This window comes from Electrophorus electricus, chromosome 1 (assembly GCF_013358815.1).
Source record: "Electrophorus electricus isolate fEleEle1 chromosome 1, fEleEle1.pri, whole genome shotgun sequence".
NCBI classification, from domain to species: domain Eukaryota; kingdom Metazoa; phylum Chordata; class Actinopteri; order Gymnotiformes; family Gymnotidae; genus Electrophorus; species Electrophorus electricus.
The window spans coordinates 12,464,768-12,492,267 of NC_049535.1; the positions used below are offsets into that span (position 1 = coordinate 12,464,768).

General features: G+C 46.9%; 2 protein-coding genes across 7 annotated transcripts in view; one reads left to right on the forward strand and one right to left on the reverse strand.

The window, feature by feature from the left end:
* Positions 1–1,746: 1,746 nt before the first annotated feature.
* On the forward strand, positions 1,747–2,840 carry LOC113583693 (twist-related protein 2-like). Its single transcript, XM_027020153.2, has one exon. It carries the CDS (start codon positions 1,747–1,749, stop codon positions 2,221–2,223), a length of 477 nt encoding a protein of 158 aa, XP_026875954.2. The 3' UTR covers positions 2,224–2,840.
* Positions 2,841–3,073: 233 nt separating this feature from the next.
* The window catches only part of LOC113583690 (histone deacetylase 4-like), a 57,351-nt gene continuing 32,924 nt past the window's right edge, over positions 3,074–27,500 (reverse strand). For 4 of the 6 annotated variants that reach the window (XM_035531900.1, XM_035531903.1, XM_035531905.1 and 1 more), the window contains 23 exons: positions 27,387–27,500; positions 26,350–26,470; positions 23,534–23,652; positions 20,630–20,758; positions 19,916–20,028; positions 19,621–19,737; positions 19,189–19,375; positions 18,590–18,777; positions 15,918–16,106; positions 13,833–14,016; positions 13,536–13,669; positions 11,921–12,023; positions 11,500–11,546; positions 11,219–11,326; positions 11,052–11,107; positions 10,859–10,946; positions 10,608–10,727; positions 10,429–10,526; positions 7,884–8,002; positions 6,880–7,013; positions 6,131–6,215; positions 5,668–5,833; positions 3,074–5,582 (listed from right to left, as the gene is read on the reverse strand). The exon at positions 27,387–27,500 is cut by the window's right edge and continues 10 nt beyond it. In XM_035531900.1, coding sequence (XP_035387793.1) covers positions 5,543–5,582; positions 5,668–5,833; positions 6,131–6,215; positions 6,880–7,013; positions 7,884–8,002; positions 10,429–10,526; positions 10,608–10,727; positions 10,859–10,946; positions 11,052–11,107; positions 11,219–11,326; positions 11,500–11,546; positions 11,921–12,023; positions 13,536–13,669; positions 13,833–14,016; positions 15,918–16,106; positions 18,590–18,777; positions 19,189–19,375; positions 19,621–19,737; positions 19,916–20,028; positions 20,630–20,758; positions 23,534–23,652; positions 26,350–26,470; positions 27,387–27,500 — 2,759 coding nt within the window. In that variant the 3' untranslated portion in view covers positions 3,074–5,542. Of the gene's footprint in view, positions 5,583–5,667; positions 5,834–6,130; positions 6,216–6,839; positions 7,014–7,883; positions 8,003–10,428; positions 10,527–10,607; positions 10,728–10,858; positions 10,947–11,051; positions 11,108–11,218; positions 11,327–11,499; positions 11,547–11,920; positions 12,024–13,535; positions 13,670–13,832; positions 14,017–15,917; positions 16,107–18,589; positions 18,778–19,188; positions 19,376–19,620; positions 19,738–19,915; positions 20,029–20,629; positions 20,759–23,533; positions 23,653–26,349; positions 26,471–27,386 lie in introns of those variants that run through there. The other 2 variants (XR_004776702.1, XM_035531908.1) reach the window with 2 other exon arrangements.

Here is a 27,500-nt window from a genome sequence, read left to right on the forward strand (position 1 = left end):
TGTTGCATTCATAGGCATAATTCAAAGCCATGGAACCAAGTTAAAATACAGGCCGACCATGCAATCAAAGTAGCTGGACAGATTCTATAAACTTTTTCCCCTCTTTCATTCATTTTCGTTTTTACATAGTTTATTTTGACCCGATTAAGTTACACGATTAAGTTGATGTTACGATGCTTTCAGAAGTCGTTCAGATCTGTTCAGCCCGTTCGATGAAAAGCTAATCAAAGCTGGCCCTTGGAGGCTAGTGCTGAAGTGGACAGCTCCTAACAGCGACCGTAGCGCATCGCTGCCCTCACGGCAGAGCAACTACACACATCCAGCCGTGGGATTTACAAATAAGTTCACGCGGGGTTCCATTCACCTCGTTGCCACGTTACATAAGTAATGGCTGGGGCCTCGCGCTTGCAGCGTGACGATAGGACGGGTCTGCTTACGGCGCGAGTGCTGTCGCGTGCGCAGGTGCGGCTCGACTTTGCCAGTTTGCTGTGAGTCACAAATCCGTGTTTACATCTCTGTCAGCTAGTGCAGAGCAGCGCGCTGTAACAGTCGGAGCAAACCGGTCATATTTGCTCACGGTGCCTCGGGAGCCTTCGCGAGGAAGACAAACATTTGAACTTGCACGTGTCACAGCACTGTTAAAACACCGGGTAGTCATTTTTGTCAAATAGTAGGCTACGTGCTTCACTTGTCTAAATGAACCTGGACTGTTACGAAACTGAAAACAACCTGAAATAAACTGGAAATATTAAATCAATAAATAAAAAAAAAAACCTCGATGGTGATTAGAATACTTTTAATAATTTCTCTAATTTAGTCAGATTTCATCCGGTTTTGATTCTTACACTAAAGAGAGTAAACTCTGTTATCGTTTCTCAAGGCTGAAGGGAATCTATAAGGAACACGAAGTTCTGCTTAAAACATCCTGCTTCGTCAGCGATGGTTTGGCCCCGCGCCGCACGTGGTCCCAGTTTAAAGGTGTTAGGGCGTTATAAAAGTGTCATCGCGAGCACTAAAATACGGCGCAGCTCACCTTTGATCTCACACGAGTCAGAGCTGGACCTAACGGCTTAGTCAGGACTACACTCCATTTCCCTGAAAGGTGCAGAACTCGACTGAGCCCGTGTGCTGACGGCGGCGAACTTTTGGCGGACGGGATACCAGTTCCAAGTTTCTACATGTTTTTAAACAGCCCCGAGTCAGCATGAATGAAAATCCATTTCATTTTCAGTGAACTTACACGTGTAAGTTTATCATGGTTAAATGTGATTCGTCTTGAATAAATGTAAAGCTATAATACAAAAATAACATTACGGCACATTTTAAATAACTACTTATAAATAAATAAACAACTAAATAATACATAAACGCTTGTATAATAATTTTAAGGGCCATGGAAATATATGTTTGTTTGGTTTGTTTTGGTAATTATACAAATCATGATGATTTAAATAAATCATTGCGATACTAATTCTCTACAGATCTTATCAAGCCTATTCCTCACGGCATGGTGTGAGAGGTAGTGTAACCTGAGACAAAGTGAGAGTCGACCAATCAGAGAGCCTATGCAAGTTTCAGCGCTCGCATACGGATAAAAAGTCGGAGAGTCGGACTATGCACAACACCACGGAGACTACATTTTGTTATGATCCAGCCCCTCTTTCTTGTTTTTTCATTAAGCCACGAAACTAGGGCTTCCACATAAATGGTACATGCTGCATGTCTGTGAAATCTTACACAACCGAAATGGAGGAATCCATGCACTACCCTCTGTCACCAGTGGATAGTGCAGTGACCAGCGAGGAAGACTCCGAACGTCTGAACAGAAACTTGGAGAGGAAGAAAAGAATAGTGACTAGTGATCGCAGTCCATTGTCGGTTAAACGGAGCAGAAAGTCCAGTCCTGTTAGCAGCCAGTCCTACGAAGAACTGCAAAACCAGAGAGTGATAGCAAACGTACGGGAAAGACAAAGAACTCAGTCACTCAACGAAGCCTTTGCGTCTTTGCGAAAAATTATCCCAACTTTGCCCTCTGACAAGCTGAGTAAGATCCAAACTCTAAAGCTCGCCTCCAGGTACATCGATTTTCTCTACCAAGTACTTCAGAGCGACGACATGGACAGCAAGATGACGAGTTGCAGCTACGTTGCGCACGAGCGACTGAGCTACGCATTTTCCGTGTGGAGATTGGAGGGCGCGTGCTCTATGGCCTCGTCTAACTAACGTCGAACAGTGGCAGATGGGCATGAATGACACGACCGTCACAGAAGACGACATCTCCTCCTTGGCGTATTCGGGGAGTGCAAACGTATGTTAGGTGAGAAGTGTCTCGTGAATGGAGACGATGAAGGCGCAGATGCGTAATTACGCACGTCACGGTGCGAGCACAGCTTGGTGTAAAGGATTTGAATTAAGATCGATTCATGGAAGATGTATTCACTTGATTTTAAAAGCTTCTGATTGTGACTTGAAAGGGAAAAAGTTGTAGCATTAACGAAGTATAATAATTCGTAAAAGCCTCCCCATTACGGAAAGATGTCAAGAGAAACTTAAGCACAGCTGCGTTTCCTTAAATTGGGCACCAAAGGAACCAAGTTCTGCTGACAAGTAACACAAATATTTGGACTTACTTCACAACAAGGCAACTGATGCCTGCTACTGTTTCTTTTATTGGTCATGGGAATACGGACAGCCTAAACAAGGAAACGCTGTAGACCGTTTTTTGTGTTGTGTTTTTTTAAGGGTTGGACAAAGTTAGCCGATTAACTCATGTCAATCATGTATGTTGTCCCTGTTATTTTGCAGACCAGATTATTTCGCATAGATCCCATTTTTCTTTCTTTAAATCTCATTACTTCTCATATGTGTGTATATATATATATATATATATATATATATATATATATATATATATATATATATGTGTGTGTGTGTGTGTGTGTGTGTGTGTGTGTGTGTGTGTGTGTGTGTACGTACTTTTTTCGGCAATAACTTTACATTTCCAGTAAAATTATTTGGACTTGTGTATATTTATAGAATAGCGTGGTTTATGATAAAATTGTGATTCAAAAGGGACTATTAGTGCATTTTTATTTGCAGTAATGTTTAAGTGAATAACATGCATTTCTGATCACGTTTTCTGTCCTTTTATGCAATAATCTTTATAATTGAAAACTCATGCTTTACTGTGAAACCAATATCAAAATAGTGATCTGATTGTTTAACCATCTGTGCATTTTGCTCCACTCAGAATGCCTGTTACAATGTCCACGCTAACACCCTGGGTCACAGATCATAATCAACATTTTTCCACTGTGGTTTATCTGACTACATGGAGATTCAGGAACTGGTCTCTTTGGTGGAGACTAACATGGAAATCATACAAGACTAAGGGAGCAAAGGTGAAAGGGAGAATGTTTCAGAGGGAATGTTTTACTGTTTGTGTGCCAACTTTCCTGCTTAGCATTAAGCGACAATAGTGGAAATTGTCTGCAATGTTGACAGTTTCACTGCATTTAAATAGGTGAATATACTTGAGTGCAATTAAACTAGAAATCATTCAATATAAATTATACTCAGTGTTCTCTCTATGTAAAGATTTACATGAACATTCACCATTAAAATGTTGGTTTGCTTTATATTCATGATATATTTTCTTCCATGTACAAATCTGCTATGAACAGAATGTAAGGTACGTACAGCTGTTTGATGTGAGAAACGTTCCCAAGTGTCTCCAGGCCTGGGTTTCCTTACATGAGGTTAAAGTACATGGTACCAAATGTATACTGTACAAGTAACAGCAAAATAAAATAGAATCCATCGAACCAAACAATAATTAAAAATATATATATTAAAAAGCAATAAAAAGTACAAATGGAGAGATGTAGAGATCTAATAATACAAATAGTAATGAGTTCAAATTATGGTATGATGCATATTCAGGGAAGAATGACTACAATGTCAGCATGAATGAAGAAACCTAGAAGCTCCAATGGAGAAGGTTTGATGAGTTCATGTTTATGGCAATGACCAAATCCTCTCGAGTCTTTCAGGACAAACACCTGGGGGGACGCGGGACAGGGAGATGGGTCAAAATAAATCAAGCTTGAGCGCAACTCTGGACTTGAAACTAAACATACCTAATTAATTATGCATGCTGTAATACACCTGTTATTACCATTTTCATGCTTAGGGGTCTTAGCAATAAACAAGTGGCTGTTCTGTCTTTGATTGTCCCTTTGTTCTGCTCTGATTGAATGTCTTCGCAGCTGAGGACAAGGAGCTGCATCTGAAACGTCCCACGGCCCCGTTTCTTTAGCGATGTTGTTTCGAGCGTGACATCAGCCGTGGGGTTTTCCTCCAATCGCCTCATAAGTCTTTCGGTCTCTTTCAGTCTTCCTCTCTCTACAATTTTCTGACAGCACAAGAAAAACTTCACAAGATTGTGTTTGAAAACAGCGGCGCCCCAACAATGACGCAAACCCAAATCCATTTGTTTCCTTCTTTTTCATCTCCATTGACTCTAGACGGCATTCTAACTTTGCAGCCGACACTTCGGAGGCGATGCACGTGTCAGTTTTAAACCGTTACTGGGGAATGACGGCTCGCGGGTGTCTGGCGAAGCTACATGTAGTGACTGCGCCATTGCTGGGCTGGTTTTTAAACTTCTCTTCGTGATGGTGAGTTCTTCTGTTTTACTGGCAAGTACTGTCAGAAGCATTTGTAGCACATTAGGAGAAGGAAAGTCATTTTCAGACATTGTAAGGTTTCACTGAGCAGCCTACGTCCCAGTCCAAGCAGACATGCTGAAAAATGTTTTTGTAATCGCTCTGCCTTCCAGCCAGTGCCTCCCTCCATGGGGACGATGGGGTCTGTCCCTCCTTCTTTGACAAAACTGGCTATAGGCGGAATTCCTCAGGCTTAAGGCGGAGTCCTTCACATGTATTCCTAAAATCCACAAGCTTGTGAAAAAGGCACGCACTCGTGGTCAAAACCACGTCACAACTCTAGATATAGTAATGAGACAGTGTGCCATCTTGTGGTGAAAATTATGTCGCTTGTCTGCAGTCCCTGTGCTTCACTGCAAAGGTTGATGAGCAAGGTCTGCACAAAAAAAAAAAGAATCCAAGGTTTCTGTCTTTTTTCTTACACCTCTGCTCTTCTCTGTCCATAACTCCTCCGACTCTCTCTCGCCCTATAGTTTTAGCTCTCCCCTTCTCTGAATGGGTACACTACTGGCTGTAATTAAGCACACACAGAGTGTGTGCTCTACAGACTGTTGGTCAGTTATTGCCACCACCAGAGGTGTCGCCAATAAACATCTCGAGTCTCTGCAACTGGTACGTGCTGCGCAGGGCCTCAGCACGAGGGGGCTGTCTGCGCCTAACGTTTCTGGTCAGGCTTTGTGCCCTGATGCCCCCTCTCTCTACCCGTCAGGGGGCCTAACGCCACCCTCAGCCAGGGGAGACAAAAAGAAACACACAGAGATCCCGAGGACCTCGCCAGCGTAGCAGTTGGACCTGGATCCAGTCTGTCGGGGCTCTTACAGTGGAGGCTCTTCTTCCATAGGCTCATCTTCATTCCTGGAAGAGAAACTGGTTCTGAGCTCGTGCACGACACACTCGTACGCGTTTAGCGTGTTTCATGTTTCAGACGTTCCACACGCACCTTCTCTCCAGCACCGCCACAGAAAGAGATGCCATGGCACTGACGGTCTCACTCTCCTCGGAGTCACAGTGCTGGACTTCACTCTCCTCGGAGTCACAGTGCTGGGCCTCCAGCAGGGAGAGGCGCACCGTGGACATGCACTGCTGAACTGACGTCCAGTACTTACCTACACAGACACACACACGCACATATACACACATACACACCCACCCACACAAACACACACGCATGCATGCACATGCACACACACACACACACACACATTCATATACACATCCATACGCACACACACACACACAAAAACACATGCACGCACATATACATACATGCACAAAAACACATGCATGAATGTCCTCAGTTTTGTTGGCTATTATACATATATTAGTACCATATTAATATCATTTAAGCAACTGCCATTGCACTTTGGTGTAATTGCTAGTGAGGGAATTTATAAAGCACTTACTCTGGGTTTCCAGAACTTTCTCCATGGAGCTCACAGCATTTATGTTAGGGGTCTGCTTTAGGAGCTCTGGTGAGAGTGGGTCCAGCTTCAACACACACACACACACACACACACACACACGCACACGCACACGCGCACACGCACACACGCACACACACACACAATTAAACAACACATCATTGCTTCAGTTCCCACTCAAATGCTGTTGGCTGGGAGTAAACTACATTATCATAACCCACTGGGAGGCTGTGGTACAGCAGTGAATAAAACTGTGGACTCTCTCCTCACCTCCACTCACCACTCCTCTCCTCCCCTCCACTCTCCTCTCCTCACCTCCACTCACTACTCCTCTCCTCCCCTCCACTCTCCTCTCCTCACCTCCACTCACCTCTCCTCACCTCCACTCACCTCTCCACCCCTCCACTCTCCTCCCCTCCCATCTACTCTCCTCTCCTCCCCTCCACTCTCCTCCCCTCCACTCACCTCTCCTCCCCTCCACTCTCCTCCCCTCCCATCCACTCTCCTCTCCTCACCTCCACTCACCTCTCCTCCCCTCCACTCACCTCTCCTCACCTCCACTGTCCTGGTCTCTCCTCCACTCTCCTTGTCTCTCCACTCCTCTTCTCCACTCTCTTTGTCTCAACTACACTGTCCTTGACTCTCTGTCCTTTGTCCTGCACTGTCTTTGTCTCTCTGTCTTTTGTCTCACCTGCACTGTCCATGTCTCGCCTCCACTCTGCTTGTCTCACCTCCTTTCCCAGAAGGGCAGAAACACAGGCTTCTGAGGCATCACATATGGCTCTGAGGTCATGACCTCCCTCCAGTGCTAGGACCACTCGGCCATCAGCCAAACCCATGAGCTGTTTGGTGAGATAACCAAAACCTGCAGGACGGTCCAAGACAATGACTGTTTAGAAACAGCGGCACAGTATGTCATAAAGAAACAACCCGTTAGCTTCTAGCCTGTCAGCCCGTTAGCTTCTAGCCTGTCAGCACGTTAGCTTCTAGCCTGTCAGCCCGATAGCTTCTAGCCTGTTAGCCCGTTATCTTCTAGCCTGTCAGCCCGATAGCTTCTAGCCTGTCAGCCCGTTAGCATCTAGCCTGTCAGCCCGATAGCTTCTAGCCTGTCAGCCCGTTAGCTTCTAGCCTGTCAGCCGGTTAGCATCTAGCCTGTCAGCCCGATAGCTTCTAGCCTGTTAGCCCGATAGCTTCTAGCCTGTCAGCCCGTTAGCATCTAGCCTATCAGCCCGTTAGCTTCTAGCCTGTCAGCCCGATAGCTTCTAGCCTGGTCCAGTTAAGGCAGGTCTTATCTTATCGAGAGTAAATTCTTTATTATACACTGTTGCGTTATTATGTTTGACTCCTGTCATGTTATTATATACGGTTAGACAGCTGTAATGTTAATTATAGAGTGTATAGAGAGACTTTTGTTGAGACACAGTGCTGTTTGTTACAGGGACTCGTACAAGACTGCAATTAGACACATGAAGAATGCTTTCTGCACATTAATTGAAATAAGTAGTATTACACATACACTACACACTCACCTGTTACAATAGATTGCCACTGTTTGTAATGGCATAGGAGGGAGGAGTTAGACAGACACTGACAATTATTATTATTACTAGTACTATTGCTATGGCTATTGCTATTACTAGTACTATTATTATGACTAGTACTTGTATTACTGTGACTTTAACTAGTACTATTCGTGTTACTATGTGCTGTTGGTATTCAGCTGCTGTACTCTTACATTTGGGTGTGACTTTATAACCCCCGAGGGGAGGCAGATGTCCATCCACAGCATCAAACCCTGCAGACACCAGCACCACGTCCGGGTTGAACTCATTCGCAATGGGCATCACCAGCATCCTACAGAGACAGACAACCCAACCACAGCCAGGTAAAGCCTTGTTAAAGGCACAATCAAGGAGCACAGGGAGCAAGAAGCAACCACACACTGGCCTCAGGGTCTGGTTTTACGCAAGCTCTGTAAGACTGAGACTGACCGAAGATATTTGTGGAAGAGGAACCAATTTTGTATTGGTATAAGTGACCCGATGCTTCTGGGAAACCAGGCTTCGGGCTACAGGTACAGTTAGAGCCTAGTGTACAGCATGATTAAACAACTAAAGATACAGCAGCCACAATCACAGCTCAGACACAATCACAGTTTAGACACAATCACAGCTCAGACACAATCACAGCTCAGTCCAGATGGAGCACGTCTCCAAGAGTGAAAACAGGCTGGCCCCAACAAACCCAACTGCATGTCAAATGTTTGTGGATTTTTCAATGAAACCCACATTGACATTGACATGACAGCTGAGTGAAACACTGGGGCTCGTCTGGAGAGAACAGGGGCAGTAGAACAAGGGGCAGCAGAACAGAACACCATCATATGAGCATTCATCTTACACACATGACACAATAGAGGATTCAGATTCAGATTCACAGAACTGAGTGTGAATGGAATCTGCCTGGCAGCAAACCATTTCAGAGCACAATAACAAAATGTCAAGCTGTACTGTCAAAGGTGAATGTATTTACTTGTAACATGGTTTTGGGGTCTGAGTGGGTGAATATCTCACGTCTCTTACACTCCAAGAACAGGTTAAAACTAGACCCCTTCCATCCAAGTTCACATGGACGACAAGTTCAGATGGATGCCCTGACAAAATGGAGAGAAAACTCTCCAGGGCCTGGGGGAGGAGACTTCAAAGCCCTGTTGTCTGGCTTTGGCAGAACGTTGGCCTGGTCAGAAGCTGCTTTTGATTTAAGGCCCATTTTAATCTGGTATGGCTCCCCTGTACACTGGGCTGTCCGCCGTGCCTCATATCACGACAAAGTGTTGTAGATTACGGCACCAAGAGACTGAAATGAACTTTAGAGTTTGCTGTTTACAGTCAAATGGTAGCTGCGTTTGGGGTTACCCATTTAAAACTGAGCAAATAAACGCTCCCTTTCAATTGTTACACCAAAATAAACATACATTTTCTCTAATCTTTACATGGGCATACTGGCAAATCAATGGTGCACACAGTCCTTCTCGATTACACGCTAGTGTATAAGTTGGTAGCATACATACAGTGAGACTACGTGTGGTCGATGTGAATGATTCACACTCACTCCTGCTGCCAGAGTCTGATTTAATTCTGATTTGAATCAGATTGCCGATACCAGTGCCCCAGGAGTAAGGCCTGCAGTCCGGTGGGAATCCGACCGGCTCCACGCAGAATGGCACATGGGAATGGGACATGGGAATGACAGAGCAGATCCTGCCGCAGGCTGCGCCGATCTCACGCAGGGATGGAGCGGATAACTTTGGCTTAATTCAGTGTTTCCTTTTAGTGTTGCTCCAAACGTACACATCTGCCCACACACGCTGTCCTAACACGCAGCAACAGAGGCAGCCGGAGTCTGCCGGCGTTGGCTCATGGGCAGCCTGGTGCATCGGCAACACAAAGCTACAAAACCAAACAATCTAAGCAGGGCAGTGGAGTCAGTAAGCCTGATGAGAGGCGGAGGATAACAGTGTTATGATGAGAGGTGGAGGATAACAGCGTCATGATGAGAGGTGGAGGATAACAGCGTCATGATGGGAGGTGGAGGATAACAGTGTTATGATGAGAGGTGGAGGATAACAGCGTCATGATGGGAGGTGGAGGATAACAGCGTCATGATTGGAGGTGGAGGATAACAGCGTCATGATTGGAGGTGGAGGATAACAGCGTCATGATTGGAGGTGGAGGATAACAGCGTCATGATGGGAGGTGGAGGATAACAGTGTTATGATGAGAGGTGGAGGATAACAGCGTCATGATGAGAGGTGGAGGATAACAGTGTTATGATGAGAGGTGGAGGATAACAGCGTCATGATGAGAGGTGGAGGATAACAGTGTTATGATGAGAGGTGGAGGATAGCAGTGTGATGATGAGAGGCGGAGGATAACAGCGTCATGATGGGAGGTGGAGGATAACAGTGTTATGATGAGAGGTGGAGGATAACAGCGTCATGATGGGAGGTGGAGGATAACAGCGTCATGATGGGAGGTGGAGGATAACAGTGTTATGATGAGAGGTGGAGGATAACAGCGTCATGATGAGAGGTGGAGGATAACAGTGTTATGATGAGAGGTGGAGGATAACAGTGTTATGATGAGAGGTGGAGGATAACAGTGTTATGATGAGAGGTGGAGGATAACAGTGTTATGATGAGAGGTGGAGGATAACAGCGTCATGATGGGAGGTGGAGGATAACCGTGTCATGTGCAGGACAGGAGGGAAACGGGCCCCACCTGAAAGCAGAGAGGTATTCAGCATCACCCATGGGTGGGTCCAGGCCCCCGGTGAAGGCTATGTTGACGTTGAAGCCCACGCCTGGCCCGCTCCCTACCTACGGAGAGGTAATTGCCACGGAGTGAGTGGGAAAGCATCGGACATACACGCACGTGACGGCTTGTCGCTCAGCGGCTACCTCATCAGGAGCTCCGCTGCCTGGGAAGAAGTTGCCGTCATCGTAGCGATGGAGAGAGATGTAAAGTACACTGGGATCGTCGTAGAAAGCTTGCTGTGTGCCGTTTCCATGGTGAACATCCTGCGAGCACGTTTATGTCAAAAAACACGGCAAACAAAAACTGACAGCAATTAAGGGGGAAAAACAGGAATTAATGAATGTCAAAACTCTGCATGAAGAGTTCTAAAAAAGATGTGAAAAAACTAACTCACCCAGTCAACAATCAGTATTCTGCTGACATTGAGCCTTTGTTGTAAGAGTTTAGCTGCTATGGCAACTGAGTTAAAGTAACAGAAACCCCTGCGAGAGGCACAAAAGAAGTCAGGGTCAAAGTTTACTGCTTCAAAAAGAGAACGAACGACAGATAGACAGACAGAGAGAGAGAGAGAGAGAGGTGAGACTCACATGGGGGTGCTCTCCTCAGCGTGGTGTCCAGGAGGACGCACAACTGCGAAGCCGTTCTGAAGGAGGAGAGAGAAACGGTCAGATGGCGTGTGGAAGAAGGCACCTCTTTACACAGGCTGACACGTACACACCACAGCAGAGCTGTTCTGGTTGAGAGGAAGGACTACCTTCAGTTCTCCTGATGCCACTTTGAAGACAAGCTCAACAACAGAGCCAACGGCAAGACGAGCAGCACTGGGAGAGTGCACTTCATTCCAGATAGTGTCGCTGTCCACCTGACACACACACATACACAAACACGAACACATCCGCATACGCACAAACATACAAACACACACGAGCCCACACAATAAATGGAAATCCAGAGAACCTTCTAATCCCCCCCCCCCACACACACACACATACACATACACACACACACACACACACTTACATGTGTTGCACTTACCCCAATCCCACCACAGGGCAGTCTGACAAACATCGATATCACAGAGTCTTTAAGAGACAGAGGGAAAATGTCAGCGGTCCATTACCACTGATCACAATGACAATATAAAAGTGATATTGTACTGTTATTCAGGTGTTTTTTGTGTTAAATTGTTATTGATGTTGTGTTTATTTGTGCTATAGTTTTATTCATGCGTTTATTTATTTGTGTTATTTATGTTGTGTTTATTTGTTTTATATTGTTATTTATGTTGTGTGTTTATTTGTGTTATATTGTTATTTATATTGTATTTATTTGTTCTGTAGTGTTATTTATGTTGTGTGTGTATTTGTGCTGTAGTGTTATGTTGTGTTTATTTGTGTTATATTGTTATTTATGTTTTGTGTTTATTTATTTATATGCTGTGTGTTTGAGAACGTACTATCCAGTTTCTGCCGCAGGGGATTGGCTCCGTATAGCAGGACATGGGGCTCTGAGTGGACTGTCTGTAGCTCCTCCAGAGAAGCCTTCCTACCCCGAATACACTGAGAGAGAGAGGAAGAACAAATGAAACAATGACAGAGAGGGTGAGAATGAGAGAAAGAGAAAGAAAGAGAGAAAAACGAGAAAGAGAGAGAGACAGATATTACTCTAATGTATCATGTGATTGCATGTGCTTTTGTTTTATTAACACTCACCAGTCCAGCCACTTTATTAGAAACACCTTCTACTGTCAGTAGATATGGATTTAGGACCTACATATATCTGCAGACAGAAGAACCACTCTCTGTCCCGTTAACCAGTCACCCTCTGTCCCGTTAACCAGTCACCCTCTGTCCCGTTAACCAGTCACTCTCTGTCCCGTTAACCAGTCACCCTCTGTCCCGTTAACCAGTCACCCTCTGTCCCGTTAACCAGTCAATCTCTGGCCCATTAACCAGTCACTCTCTGGCCCATTAACCAGTCACCCTCTGTCCCGTTAACCAGTCACCCTCTGTCCCGTTAACCAGTCACCCTCTGTCTCGTTAACCAGTCACCCTCTGTCCCATTAACCAGTCACTCTCTGTCCCGTTAACCAGTCACTCTCTGTCCCGTTAACCAGTCACCCTCTGTCCCGTTAACCAGTCAATCTCTGGCCCATTAACCAGTCACTCTCTGGCCCATTAACCAGTCACCCTCTGTCCCGTTAACCAGTCACCCTCTGTCCCGTTAACCAGTCACCCTCTGTCTCGTTAACCAGTCACCCTCTGTCCCATTAACCAGTCACTCTCTGTCCCGTTAACCAGTCACTCTCTGTCCCGTTAACCAGTCACCCTGTCCCATTCACCAATCAATCTCTGGCCCATTAACAGGCCACCCTCTGTCCCATTAACCAGTCACTCTCTGTCCCGTTAACCAGTCAACCTGTCGCATTCACCAATCAATCTCTGGCCCATTAACAGGCCACCCTCTGTCCCATTAACCAGTCACTCTCTGTCCCGTTAACCAGTCAACCTGTCGCATTCACCAATCAATCTCTGGCCCATTAACAGGCCACCCTCTGTCCCATTAACCAGTCACTCTCTGTCCCGTTAACCAGTCAACCTGTTGCATTCACCAATCAATCTCTGGCCCATTAACAGGCCACCCTCTGTCCCATTAACCAGTCATTCTTTGTCCCGTTCACCAAACGATCATATGGGATCTCTCTCAACAGTGTTACACTGTAGTGGCCTGGCTGCTGACTGTATCATGCACAGCAGCATTGCTTTGAGATGATTGACAACAGATGGCTATTAGTCTTTAGCCAATTGTTAAGAGTGCATTTCTATAAATGTTTCTAATAAAATGGGTGAGAAGGCATTGAACATTTCTTTGGGGCACAGTACCCCCTGGTGGTGTTACATTTCCAGTCTGTTCACATTTAGTAAGTATGTTTAAATTATTTCCACTGATAGGTTTTAGGTCGGCGTGGAGTGCTGTGCTGGGTGTTGTGTGTTGGGTACCTCACACTGTCCCCGCAGGCTTGTATGATAGATGTTAGGTTGGTGTAGAGTGCTGTGTTGGGTGTTGGGTACCTCACACTGTCCCCGCAGGCCCGTCTCCTGCAGCCGTGACCAGATGCTCTGGATGCGGCCTGCATGCTCAGGATGTGTGTTGGTATTCCCACACATGCACTGATGTTTCTGCATCAGGGAGTCATAGACAAGGCCTGCAGAGTTCAAATACACACAAACACACTTTGTGCGGAAAGATACTGTATGTGTTATGTATAATGAAAGGTCACCTAATCATCAGGTAGTGAGAACAGGGGAGGGAACAGGGGAGGTGTCTGGTGGGACAGACTGAGACAGTGTGATCAAGCCTCTCCTGACCTGTAGTAAAGCGAGGTTTAGAAGGCACCTCCTGCATGCCAGCGAAGGAAGAAGATGCAGGAGATGATTGGGCCCTGGAGAGGGGGCGGTGCCCAGTGAAGCTGGAGGGCAGGCCGGCAGCCTCCATGGAGGCCTGGTAGTTCCTCAACTGATGGATCCTCTGCTGCTCCAAAAGGAGGGCCTGCTTCTCCCCCCCCCACCCCCCACACACAGACACACACACACACACACACACAGACACACACACAGACACACACACGTGCGCACACACACACACACACACACAAACACACACACACAGACACACACAAACACGCATGCACACAGGCACACACCAACACACACACACACACAGACAGACACACACACACACGCCTCAGACGCCTAATAACATAATGACACCTCACAGAAGCAATAAAGCTGCAGACAAACGTCAACTAAACTCACATTATAATGAACATATAACTACGCCATCAGAACTTTTGACCCCACTTCAAACAGAAATAAATAATATACATAAAAAACAATAATGACTTCAATGATTATTGGCCCATTCAAATCTTCCCTTTCTGTCTAAAGTCTTAGTATCTGCGGTTGCTGCTCAGTTAAAGCCCAAGAAGGCTTGACCACTTGATTACTGTAATTGTCTACTGCTGAAGTACCTATAAACTTCAGCCTGCTCAGAATACTGCAGGTCGTATTATTGCTCGTATTAATGCCCTCATCTCCATGACCACATTACCGCTGGTTTGCACAATCTTCACCGCTTCCTATAAAACAATATACAGATTTCAGGTTACTGGTCCTAGAATGAACTCTTTTATACCTCACTGGTCATCTTCAAGCTTACTCTCTACAGGGAACTCTACACTCCTCCACAGCTACACCTCCACACTCCCCTACACTCCTCTGAACTCCTCCACACTCCCCTACACTCCTCTGAACTCCTCCACACTCCCCTACACTCCTCTGAACTCCTCTACACTCTTCTTCACTCCTCTACATTCCTCTACCCTCTTCTGAAATCCTCTACACTCCTCCACAGCTACACCTCCACACTCCCCTACACTCCTCTGAACTCCTCCACACTCCCCTACACTCCTCTGAACTCCTCTGCACTCCTCTACACTCCTCTGAACTCCTCCACACTCCCCTACACTGCTCTGAACTCCTCCACACTCCTCTGCACTCCCCTACACTCCTCTGAACTCCTCCACACTCCTCTACACTGCTCTGAACTCCTCTACACTCTTCTTCACTCCTCTACACTCCTCTGCACTCTTCCACACTCCTCTGCACTCCTGTACACTCCTCTGAGCCCCTCTACGCTCCTCACTTCCGTCTCGTTGGAAAGAGCTCGAGCTTTTAGTAACTATGCATCAGGACTATGGAACTGTTCTCTAGACCAGAGGTGATCAAATCCCAGTCATCAGGGTTTTCCACCTTCCTTTTATCCAGGACTCAGGTGTGATGACAGTGGACAGTCAGTTACATAACAGTTACACGTTTAATCAACTATGAAACCAAGGACCAGATTTGGATTCAAAAATATTGGTATTTTTGTGGACTGTGTATATTTTGCTTTATTAAATTGTCTGCACTCTGTACTGTGCCCTTGGGGTCTTGAAATAAAAAAAGGGCATTCAAATAAAGTGTATTATTATAATTTTATATAACTACTACTACTATTAATAACAACATTATTATAATAATAATAATAATTATTATTATTATTTTCTTTTATTATTATTATTTGGCGCAAACTGCAGGTCGCAGCGTGCTTGGTTGAACATTATTGAAAACATCCACCAGGTGGCAGGCATAACCAACACATGAGTCCTGCTTCGCAGCCAGCGACACGTGGTCCACAGAACCAGAACTCAGAGATGCCAACATGCACCGCGCATGCTGGAGGACCATGCAGTTACCCCGGTAACATCCCTTCTTGCACTTTCAGAACAGCATGCGCAAAACAGTTATCTTGACGAATACAGAGGGATCATAAGAACCAGATAATCCAGGATTATCGATGAATGAAGGATTATGGTCACAGACATGGACGTAGACGCGGCCCGACTGTCTAACCTGTCTAAAGAGCACCTCCTGCTCCTCTGGCCTGTCCTCCTCCTGGGGGTCAAGGGGCTCTTGCTTGACGATGACGCTCAGCGGCAGGCCCGCCTCCTGGGCGGAGTCCTGTTGCTCCCTAAGCTCCTCCTCTGTCTCCTCAGGATGGCTCTGGTGCTGGCGGCCTACCTCGCCAGGATTCGTCAGTATCTGACATGGCGAGAGCATACGGCAAAAAAAAAGGACGATCTTATCGTATTCTCGCCTCTGCCACGACTTGTCTAAAGGATAACATATTTCATCGCCCCATATATTTATGGCATTTAGCCGACGCTTTTTATACAAAGCAACTTACATTTATGACTGAGCATAACTTGAGCAATTGGTTAAGGGTCTTGCTTAGGTGCGCAACAGTGGCAACTTGAACCCACCATCTTCCAATTACAAGTCAATTACCTTCACCACTGAGCTACCACTGCCCTATTCAGTAAAATGTCCACACAGAACTTATGAATCCTTTTTGAATCTACACTTGGCCTATACATAATGACCTATCTATGTGAATAAGAAAATAATTATCAATCTTCACAGGAGACGCTGTGTTAATCGCTATTTGCAGTGAGGAATATTGCAACTTACGTGTGCAACTCTTTTTCAACTTTGTCGTCTCACTTTAAATGCTAAACAACAGATAAAAGTTAAAAAACAAAACGAGAGAGATCACGTTTGTCCTGACGGAGTACGAAAGATAACTGGCTAGTGTTTTGCACTTTCCTGTCAGTGGGTGCCATACACACGTCTCTATTTTCATTAGCCTGGGTGGGTTAGTGACGCGAGTCAGCACTTAAGCAGTTCCCCCAGCAGTGTTTTTCAGGCAGTTTTAAGGGGCCAAAAGGATAATTAGCAATAAAGTGCAATTTTTATTTTTATTATTTTTACCACGTCATCATTATTTACCACGTTTGTTGGTCCAACACATTTTAACTGTTTCTCCAGAATTCCACTCCTAGTGTTTTATTCGTAGTAAACACCAACAGTTTAAATCTTAAAGATGGGTTGTTAGCTGGTGCTAAGCTTACAGTTCAAGGAACTTTCAAATAAAGCCTTTTTCTTGGTATCTGTTCGGAAAAAATGATAACCCCGAAAACCAAACACTAATGACTTTCTTCAGGATGTCAGCTATTCTCCAGCGGCCAGGGAACGCCAGCTAGTCCATCACTGTGTGCTTTCCCAAGATCTCTCTGCACTGGAAACCACCACATTCACAATACCACCCTGTTTCTGTCAAGCTATGACACAAATCAAACTGTTCTCAATCAAACCAAGCTAAGGACCTCCGAGACGACAACAGGACACGGAGTGTTGGAAGAACCCCACGTCCTAACGAGGGCGGACAGTCCCTTACAGTCCTGTCGTCGTGGCTACAGGTTCTGTATCCCACCTCAGATGCCAATTGAACGGAGGCCAACCCTGGCACCATGCCAGAGATGCATTAGTGACTTAAGACCCCCCCCCCCAGTATATTAAGTCTTGCCCCATCCTTCGTTCTGACTTCTCTTCTATTTCCCTTCCATTTATCCCCTTTTTCACTCCATCTCTTATGCTCAGAGTGAGAGAGAGAGAGAGAGAGAGAGAGAGAGAGAACATGAGAGACAGAATAGGAGAGAGAGAATATGAGAGACAGAGAGGAAGCCACCCCCTATTAAGCATGCTCATAAATAGGCACAAGGAGCTGTCAATCACTCCTGCAATGCCCCTCTGACACAACGCCACAGAGGAGAAACTTTCGGGCACACAGCACTCCAACTGACGTTTTATGCACGTGCCCTGGGGGACAGATTCATCGTCTGAGCGGTTCCCGTGATTGCCCTGCACACTCACTCAGCCGTAGCCACAGTGATCAATTTCACATTAACAATCAGATTTGTCACAAATGTGCCCCTCCTTTTTGTGTGCTTCCATTAACCATATCAACACTGGATTATCAGCAGTGAGTGATCGGCCAATCAGAGGGCTACCGGGACAGTCTACTGTGGTCATCTGCTGATTAGAGTAATTGAGCTTGAGTAATTGAATCGAGTAAGTTCTATTTCTAAATGATATTGCCCTGCATTTAGCCAGTTTAATATCAGTGTCACACTTCTGAAAAGGTAGTTTTTGTGCGTCAGTATGCAGGTCTTCCCGTGTGAGGGGCATCCGGCACTGCTCACCACATTTAACAGACCGTCAGCAAGGCAAACTGAACTAGGAGAGAGAAATTCTGCCCAGTCTACGTGTGACATTCTCTAGTGCTGACTCACTGTGAAATAACAGTGGAGGATACATCCCTCACAACCAAAACAACATTCACATTTCCTCTAGGTTGCCATGACACTCCTATACTGTTGCCATCAAAGAACCTGGAGATTCCCCACAGTTACAGCGTAAAGCAAAGTATTTGATGGATCTTGATGAATTTGCCCGATTCAACAACAGATTACAAGGCCTCGATTAATATTTTACACAGTGCTTGACACTGTACAAGCTACATATCTATATAGTTGCTATAGGAATGTTTTTTAAAAATGTTTAATCTTTTTTTTTTAAAATCCACTACATCACAGCATGTGGCAGCTATTCAGTATGGCGGTACGCGCGTTACCATGGCGTCGGCGTCTAGCTCCTCCAGCGGGCCTCCGGGCACGTGCGGTTACCTTGCTGATGTGAAGCTGCTGGAAGTGCAGCTTGTGCTTCTCCAGGAAGTGCTGGTGTTGCTGCTGGAGCACCAGCTGCTGCAGGCCCTGGTTGCTCTGGGGCAGCGGTGCAGACTGCGTGCGGCCCAGCGGACGGTGCTCGCGCAGCTTGTGCAGAGAGGAAACCTGCAGGGGGAGAGCACCAATGCCTGGGCACAGCGGAACGGACATAACGTAAGACCATGGCCTGTCATATGCATGTCACACGCATATATACACATGTCATAGACCTATATGCATAAACATATATGCCTATACATACACACCCACCTCGCATCCACCCCACAGCCACTCCACCCCAACCCCACCCACACGCAACCCAATAGCAGGGTTAGTTTATTCCTCAGACAAACATCGTAGTGCCTATGCACATTTGTTCTTGTATGATTGTCATGTTTATCTCAGCAGCTTTTTGTGCAGAGACGTTTTCAATGCTCTGCGCTGATCACCCCACAGAAACTACAAAGTCTGGCTCTTCACCCAGGACTGCAGGACAACTCTGGCAGCATGCCAAGTTCTTTCAGCGCTATTAAAATTAATGAACTCCCTGCTACACCTACCTGTGGCTAAAGGACTCGGCGTGGCTGATTGCTCCAGGAGAACCATGTGCTGCAGCAAGGCATTGTGGGAACTAGCTGAATCAGAGGTGCCCAGGTAGGCGGGCAGGTGGGAGGCGGCCAGGAACCCGGTGGTTATGGGTAAACTGGGAATGGCGAGGCGCTCCGCCTCCTGCTGGCCAGATGTCGCCTAGACATGGAAGATGGAACCCAGCTGAGTCCGATACACGGAGGGTTATAACAACAGAGAGTGAGTGTCAGAGCCTAGAGAGGCCGGGACACATAACAGAGTTATTTAGCAGGGAGGCGTGTGTGTTAATATCTGTTTTGCTGAAGAGACAGGTCACGTAAACAAAAGAAAACCGAAAAGATGACTGAGAGAGTCCAAGAGAGAGGAAGAGGATGAGGAAGAGGGGGCATGCTGAGGAGGCTCACGCCGCTGGTGGTGGGGGCTGGCAGACCCAGGGTGATGTTGGGGAGCGACGGAGACGTGTACAGGGACAGCTGCGTCACTGAGCCTTCACGTCCAGCGAGCCTGTTCCCTAGGGATGCCTAGGACAAATGCAACACACACACACACAAACATACCCAACGAGTAGAGCCATCAAAAGGGTAGACGTCACATCAGAAAAATTCCAAAAAAATAACAAATGAACTGTTTTCTGCACTGGTGTGTCCAGGCTCTGACCCGTCCTTTGATCTGACCTACAGAGATGTGCAGTGCGCTTACCTCTGGTGAGCTGCTGGACATGGCTGTGTGGATGCCGTTCTCACACAGGTTCCCTTGGGAGCTGTTGTTGGGGGAACTGGGGCCAGATCCTGGCGCACTGCTGCAGGCAGAGTCTGGCCAGCGGGAACATGTCAAGGCGTTACCCAAACACAGTGCAGGTCAAGGAGTTTCACAAACACATCGCATGTCAAGGCGTTACACAAACACAACACGTCAAGGCGTTACACAAACACAACGCATGTCAAGGCGTTACACACACCCAACGCATGTCAAGGCGTTACACACACCCAACGCATGTCAAGGCGTTACACAAACACAAGGCATGTCAAGGCATTACACACACCCAACGCATGTCAAGGCGTTACACACACCCAACGCATGTCAAGCCGTTACACAAACACAACGCATGTCAAGGCGTTACACACACCCAACGCATGTCAAGGCATTACACAAACACAACGCATGTCAAGGCGTTACACACACCCAACGCATGTCAAGGCGTTACACAAACCCAACGCACGTCAAGGCGTTACACAAACACAACACACAAAAAGGTGTTACACAAACATGACACACAGGCATTACACAAATATGACACTGAAAGGTGTTACAAACACATGTTCGAGACAGCCTAACACCAACATGACACACAAACACATCCCGCAAAGTGTCTCACAAACACACCACACAGAAAGGTGTGTGTTCCCTCAGTACCTGCCATGTCTAGGGAGCGCTTCTTGGCTGAACTGATGGGGTTGTCCCTCCGTCGTAGCAGTGGACTGCTTCGCTGCTCCACCACCTTCTGCTTCAGACGCGAGCGCACCTTCAGGTTAGGCTCTGATGCTGCAGAGACCAGAGCAGTGCGCGGTTAGCACAGCCAGGGAATGGCCCCGTTCTTGTGTCTCGCAACATTCTCGTGTGCCTGGCAGGGAGGACTGTTTACACAGATGGGGCGCCGTGTTTTGGCCCCACGCTTCATGACACAACGCTCCCAGCATGCATCGCAAGGTGGTGCTTTCCTCACCCGTTTCAATCCCAGCCAGGGAAGAGAGCACTTACAACAGGTGAAGATGAAATCACAGTCATTATCACGGCGTGTCAACATCGTTCTCACAGTGTTGACAGAGGCAACTTTCACATCTCTGTAATTTGCTGAGAGTGAACCAACAGAACTGGCCATGGATCCTGGGTAATTATAAACCATCCGAGCATGAGGAGGGGGCAGGGCATGTTTGCTCTGTATGAAATAATCTGGGACGCAAACCTTAAAATAGCCCTAATGTCCTGCTTCTGAATGTCTTCCGATGAGCCAATCAGAACGGAGGGCTAATCACACCACTCTATTAGCAGTCTTGAAAGGTTGCATAACCAGGGCTCTCTCACTTCTGTTCAACTCATTTACATCCAAGCAATGGCTCAAAATTGAGATCAAAGTCCAGCTAAATGTCCAGTTCAAAGGCCAGCTAAACGTCCAGATCAATGTGCATTAGATACTGGATGATGGATGAGAAAACACAACATCCTTTTCATTACTGTAGTTGTTGACTTGTTTCTTTAATAACCCTCTCGGAGGTCTTAAGTAGCACAGTGAAAAACAACGTTGCTATTAAAAGACTGGAAAATGACCCTGCTAGCCAGTACAATAACTGAAACGTCTTCATGTGCTTCTTTCAAAAAATTGGTTCAGTTATTCTGTGTTCCATGTTGTTTGTAAGGTCTAGCTGTGAACCGACCGACCTCTCTTCCAGAGAAGTCCGAGGGCAAGTAAGTTCGGCCACCTGACGTTCAAGAGCGACTGGAAAATTACCTTTGGGACTTCTCCCTTCAAAATTCACATCAACAGTCTCTATGAAACCGATCCTTGAATTACTGAACACCGCTGAAGATAAATTGGCAGGCAAGCTAACCGGGAAAGGGGGTGGGAGTGGGGATATTCCTGAGGAGAGTGTTCACGACCAGGAACAAAAGCTCCTCACGAAAACCTCATTTCTACTACATCTGAAGAGCCTCAGTTCTGGTATGGTTCAGCTGCTGTTCTTCTGCCTGAGGTCTGTGCTCACATGTTGGAGGGGTTTTTCGGGGTGGAGGGTGTTGGGGGGGGTTGCTGTGGGTGGGGTTGCTGGGGTGGAGGGAGCTGTGGGTGGAGGGCATTCTTTTCTCTGCAGGGCTTGTTGTCTCTGCGGCTGGGTTCCAAAGGTCGGCCCTTTGTCTTAGCGAGCAGAACAGTTCAGAATTACTCCACCATTCTTCTTCTGAAGTGAGACAGCGAGCGGCACACACAGGGCCCACACACTCACACACACACACAACCACACTGCATCACAGCCGCCTGTGTCCTATGGAAGCGGGAGGGACAGAGTGAAGTAATTACGGTACACGAGGAAAAAAAGGCAATCCCAGACAAAGCCAGAGGGATGTCTGAACAGGTCTGGTGAGAAATTTTTTTTCTTTCTAAAACCGTAAAGTCTAGTTCCAGGTGTTCTATTTGCTATGATTCCGTCTCACGGAAGTATTTCAGCACACGGATCCAGATGTTGGACAGTACGTGTCACCTATGAGCAGTCATGTCAGGAATGAGGTGTCATGCCGGAGCCCTGGTCTTTAGCCCGGGACAGTCTGGCAGGGTGGCGGAATGAGTGCTTCACCCGGGGCGCACGGCACCACCTGGCTTGTCCCTCTGCCAGGGAAAAGAAGGCGTCGTTGATTCGCTAGGCCGTTCCGGGAAGCATCGCTGCTATGGCGAGGACCAGCCACGAAGTAAACGAGCTTCTAACTAACGGCTCGTCATTAACATAAGCAAATCCCACAACCTCGTCACCGCTAAGGAGAGAGTGGAAAAACCATGTTGGGGGAAATGAATTAGGGTATTGAGGGGAGCCACTGCTCCAGGTGGGGACAGCTGACTGTTTGCATGCACACGGAGCACGGTGCAGCCTCGCCTTATCTGGGGTCGCGAGGAGAAATCGGTCAGGGTGGTGAATATGGCCCGGCCCAGCTGTAAACCGTGCGAGAGCTGTACGGATTTGTCGGGAACGTTTCGTTCTGCAAGGGAATGACGTCAGACTGCGGCGTGAGCGTGTGAGATGCAACCTGGATCACACAGCTTGCTCCTGTCCTACGCACTAGTGTAAGAGAACTGAGAGACAGGATCCAAAACGCACACACACTCACACCCACACACTTGCAGTAGCCTAGTCCCCAGTACATCCTAGCAGGGTGGAATGCGGCTCTGACAGCCAGTGTAAACTGGCATATATCCAGCATCAAGGCTAGAGTCAACAGAATCGCACGAGCCTCTCCACTAAGTGAATAATTATGCTGTGCCTGCACCGTTACACTGGCGAGTCACCAAAGCCCAGGCATTCGCTCCATGAAAATACTACATGGCCTTTATGGATAGGGTGGGGATTGGTTCATGGTCAGGGATATTTGAGGTGAAGGTTTTTTTTTTCAAAATCAACGTTTTTGTCTTGGTGGAGAGCTGGAGACCATCACCGCAAAGCCCCTGAACACCCTGATCTGGAGAAGACCATGCTGTGTCAAGTCTCCTGACTGTAGGCACCTTTGTGGAGGGTGTGGCTTCGTGGCAGAAGGAGTGTGTGTGTAGCCGGAGCGCACCTGTTTTGCGGAGAGGGAAGTTGTCCTTCGGGTCATAGATGCCGACGGCAGGGTGGTTATACGCAGACGCTCCAGTCTGAGGAGGAGAGCTCTGGTCCAGGGAGCTGTGCTGGGTTTTCCTATAATCAACCATAGAGAGTTAGGGAGGAAGAGGAAGGCAGGATGGAAATACTGTATTCATCTCCTTACTGAAAGAGGGCATAATACATATTCTGTTCGTTTCAACTTTTCAGTAGAATGACTTCCATTTTTGGACACTTTCTGAGTCATAATCAAACACAGATGAAGTGTTTTCATCAACTCTTCTGTGAAGACACAAGGTCCACACTTCTGTGAAGGTGCGAGATCCACATGGCTCCAGGTTCCCATGCCGACAGCTTGCCTGCAGTGGAACGGGGCCAAACCCGTGTTCTGCTCTGCCGATCTTCCGTCGCGCCACATTTCCGTCCGTCTTCCCGGCTTGACCGGAGGCTTCTTGTGATCACAGGGAGCCTTGTCACGGAGGCTCGCCTCAGACGCCACAAGCCACGCGCTCACAGGAGTGCCTGCACACTCTGCTGCCTCGGGTTTCCAAACTCCTTGGCAACACAGCCTGCGGTGGACAGCGTGCGGGGTCCGTACGCTGCGTTTAAGTTCACACTGGCAAGCAGCACAAGCCCAGGTGTCCACAATCTGGCAACCGTAGTGATCACTGATGGCTGCAATTGCCCAAAAAGGCACTGAAGGTTGAGTTATAGAAAAATAAGAGTCTCTCAACAGCATGTAATAAGCTGTTATTGAATGTTTGCATTACAGCGTTCTGCTGGGTACAGGGGCTTGGTACGGCTCAGTCGTTGAAAACCACGCTCGCCTCAAAAGGCAGGTGGCAGGAAGCGACACGTGTGTCTGGCAACCTCTTCCGCGCTTTCGATACACACACTGTATGCTCGGGTGTGTTCTCGCTGCACTTGTGTGTCAGAGTACCATGTAGACCAGCTTTCAGAACGGCAAAGGGGATTTTCTCCACTTCAAAGAACTCCTTGACCCAAATGTTCTTTCGCCGTTCAGCTGTGCACACACAGCATGGTGAAGAGGTGTGAGAAAAACTGCAGTTCTGAACTGCTTCAGGAAAGTGCTGGGAAGCTACCTGGCTCTGGTTTGTGTCAGACCCAGAACTCTGGTAACCTGCCAAACTGACGAATGTGTTTTGGAACAAGGTGTCAGATTTTATGAAAACCACTGTTTGCGCTCTTGGACAGGAAACATTGTCGTTAATAAAAGTATGTGTTTGAATTGCCATACTTTCACTTTTCCTTTTAAGTGGGAATCTCTGGGCCAGTCCAGTGAGGATCAACTCTGCTTTGAGAAACATTTCTGTGGAACCACTGTTTTCAAAGTATAGACAGAGAGACCAGAGTGTTGACAGAAATGGAAATATCTATGTAAGGGGTAGCTGTCTAGGGTCAGAGTAGCTGTCTAAGGTTAGTTTAGCTGTCTAGGGTCAGGGTAGCTGTCTAGGGTGAGGGTAACTATCTAGGGTTAGTGTAGCTGTCTAGGGTCAGTGTAGCTGTCTAGGGTGAGGGTAATTATCTAGGGTTAGTGTAGCTGTCTAGGGTCAGTGTAGCTGTCTAGGGTCAGTGTAGCTGTCTAGGGTGAGGGTAACTATCTAGGGTTAGTGTAGCTGTCTAGGGTCAGTGTAGCTGTCTAGGGTTAGTGTAGCTGTCTAAGGTTAGTTTAGCTGTCTAGGGTTAGTGTAGCTGTCTAGGGTGAGGGTAACTATCTAGGGTTAGTGTAGCTGTCTAGGGTCAGTGTAGCTGTCTAGGGTCAGAGTAGCTGTCTAGGGTTAGTGTAGCTGTCTAGGGTCAGTGTAGCTGTCTAGGGTCAGTGTAGCTGTCTAGCTGCAGACACTTGGATTGAGGGACCCGAGCTTTGCATATGCTTGTGTTAAGTTGTGACTTGCTGGTTTAAGTTACTATAGCTAGTTTTTGTGGCTAGCTAGTTTACATCGGCCATGTTGTCCATGGAGGCTGTTTTCTCTAAGCCAAAAGTTAATTTTGTGGATAAAAATCTGAGGATATATTATGACATTTATGAGCCATATTTGTAAAACGGTTCACAGGAACTAAAAACTCCTGCATGCTGGTTCATATGTACATGGATGAGTAGCATTATTAAAGGGTGAGTCTGGCTCTGATACAGCCCTGATGTCACGGTTCTTCCATTGAGCTGCAACCTGAAACCTGATCGTTACTTAGCTGCTAGCCGTAGCACTAATGTAGCCTCTTTCCATAGCTGGCCCGCCCATGATTGCATCATGGTGACTAATGGCAGCTAATTCAGAACCCAAAAAAAGCACAGAGAAGGGAGGCGGGGCTAGAAGGCTATCTCAGAACCCATACAGGTAGAGCGCAGAGAAGGGAGGCGGGGCTAGAAGGCTATCTCAGAACCCATACAGGTAGAGCGCAAAGAAGGGAGGCGGAGCTAGAAGGCTGTTACTCTTTTAATGGCAAGACAAACATGTCACTGCCTGTTATACTAACATGTTTGTGTGGGGTGTAACTGGATGATATTATCTTAAAAAGATATCATTCTATATATGTATATATTTTTTACAGAAGGAAAATATCCCATATTGTCACTGGCACTAGGCAGTTCGTTCAGTAGCAGAGGTGTGTGTGGGTTCTCTTACCTGTACCAGTAGCACAGGTGTATATGGGTTCTCTTACCTGTACCAGTAGCACAGGTGTATATGGGTTCTCTTACCTGTACCAGTAGCACAGGTGTGTGTGGGCTCTCCAACCTGTACCAGTAGCACAGGTGTGTGTGGGTTCTCTTACCTGTACCAGTAGCGTGGGTTGTTGCTCATGCAGTGGTTCAGGCTGCGCTGGGCGAGCGCTTTCTTCTTATTCAGTACAAACTCCTGCAGTCTCATTTTCACCTCTGTGCTGGCGACCGCACCTGTGCACAGCAGCACACACAAACACACACAGTCCTTTAGGACGCTGGCCATCACGGTCACCAGGAGCTGCGCTGGCCTGCTTCTGCTGCTAATGGCCTTGTTAATTTCGCTGATTAATCTTATCCAGACTGACCTGTCCAACTAGAGTGCTAAAGCTTGCAGGGTGCACGGACACACACCACGTCACACTACAGCACACTACAGCATTTCTCATCAGTCTAACACCCTGTTTTTGACTACAGAGAAGATGTCAGTTTACAGGGGCCAAGACTTTTGGCAATATTGCTGCTGTTAATGGGAGGCTTTATTTTTTATTTTCTTACTGTGTGTGTGTGTGTGTGTGTGTGTGTGTGTGTGTGTGTGTGTGTGTGTGTGTGTGTGTGTGTGTGTGTGTAACTTACACCACACTGTTGTAACTTAGACCACATTGTTGCTGAGGGCAGCATCACTATGACAGCTACTACTACGATTAGCAGTGACAACAGCATCTACAGACAACACAGCACCCACTAGGACTGAGATTTATATGGTCTGTTCATGAATTTCTAATTGCAGTACTGGTGATATCACACACAGCAACAACAGACACCTCATTCTGTTCACACACACACAGTGAGCATCAAAACCTGTCTAAGGCTCCATAGAGGTGTTTCCATGACAGTCACATGATCCAACGCATGACCACACCAGTTACGTGATCCAACAAACACCCGAGTTACATGAGCCAACGAATGTCAATAACTTTGTTCAAAATAATGAGGATAATAGATAACTTTGCTCCATCAAAGGTTTACCGTTGTATGATAATATATCATCAGTGTAATAATAATATATCACCAATATAATTACAATAGGCTGTTTCTGCCTGTATTGTCCCTACCCTCGCACCCATCGGGCGAGTCGTGTGACACTCACTCTCCTGGCCCCGCTCCTTGTTCTTCAGGAGCTGGAGCTTCTGGTCCCGCTGCTGTTTCTCCAGCTCCTGCTCCACCCGCTGCTTCTCCATGGTCCTCTGGTGCTCCAGCAGTT

Coding starts and splice junctions, on each gene's coding strand:
- LOC113583693 (XM_027020153.2), top strand. CDS start 1,747: ATGGAGGAATCCATGCACTACCCTCTGTCACCAGTGGATAGTGCAGTG.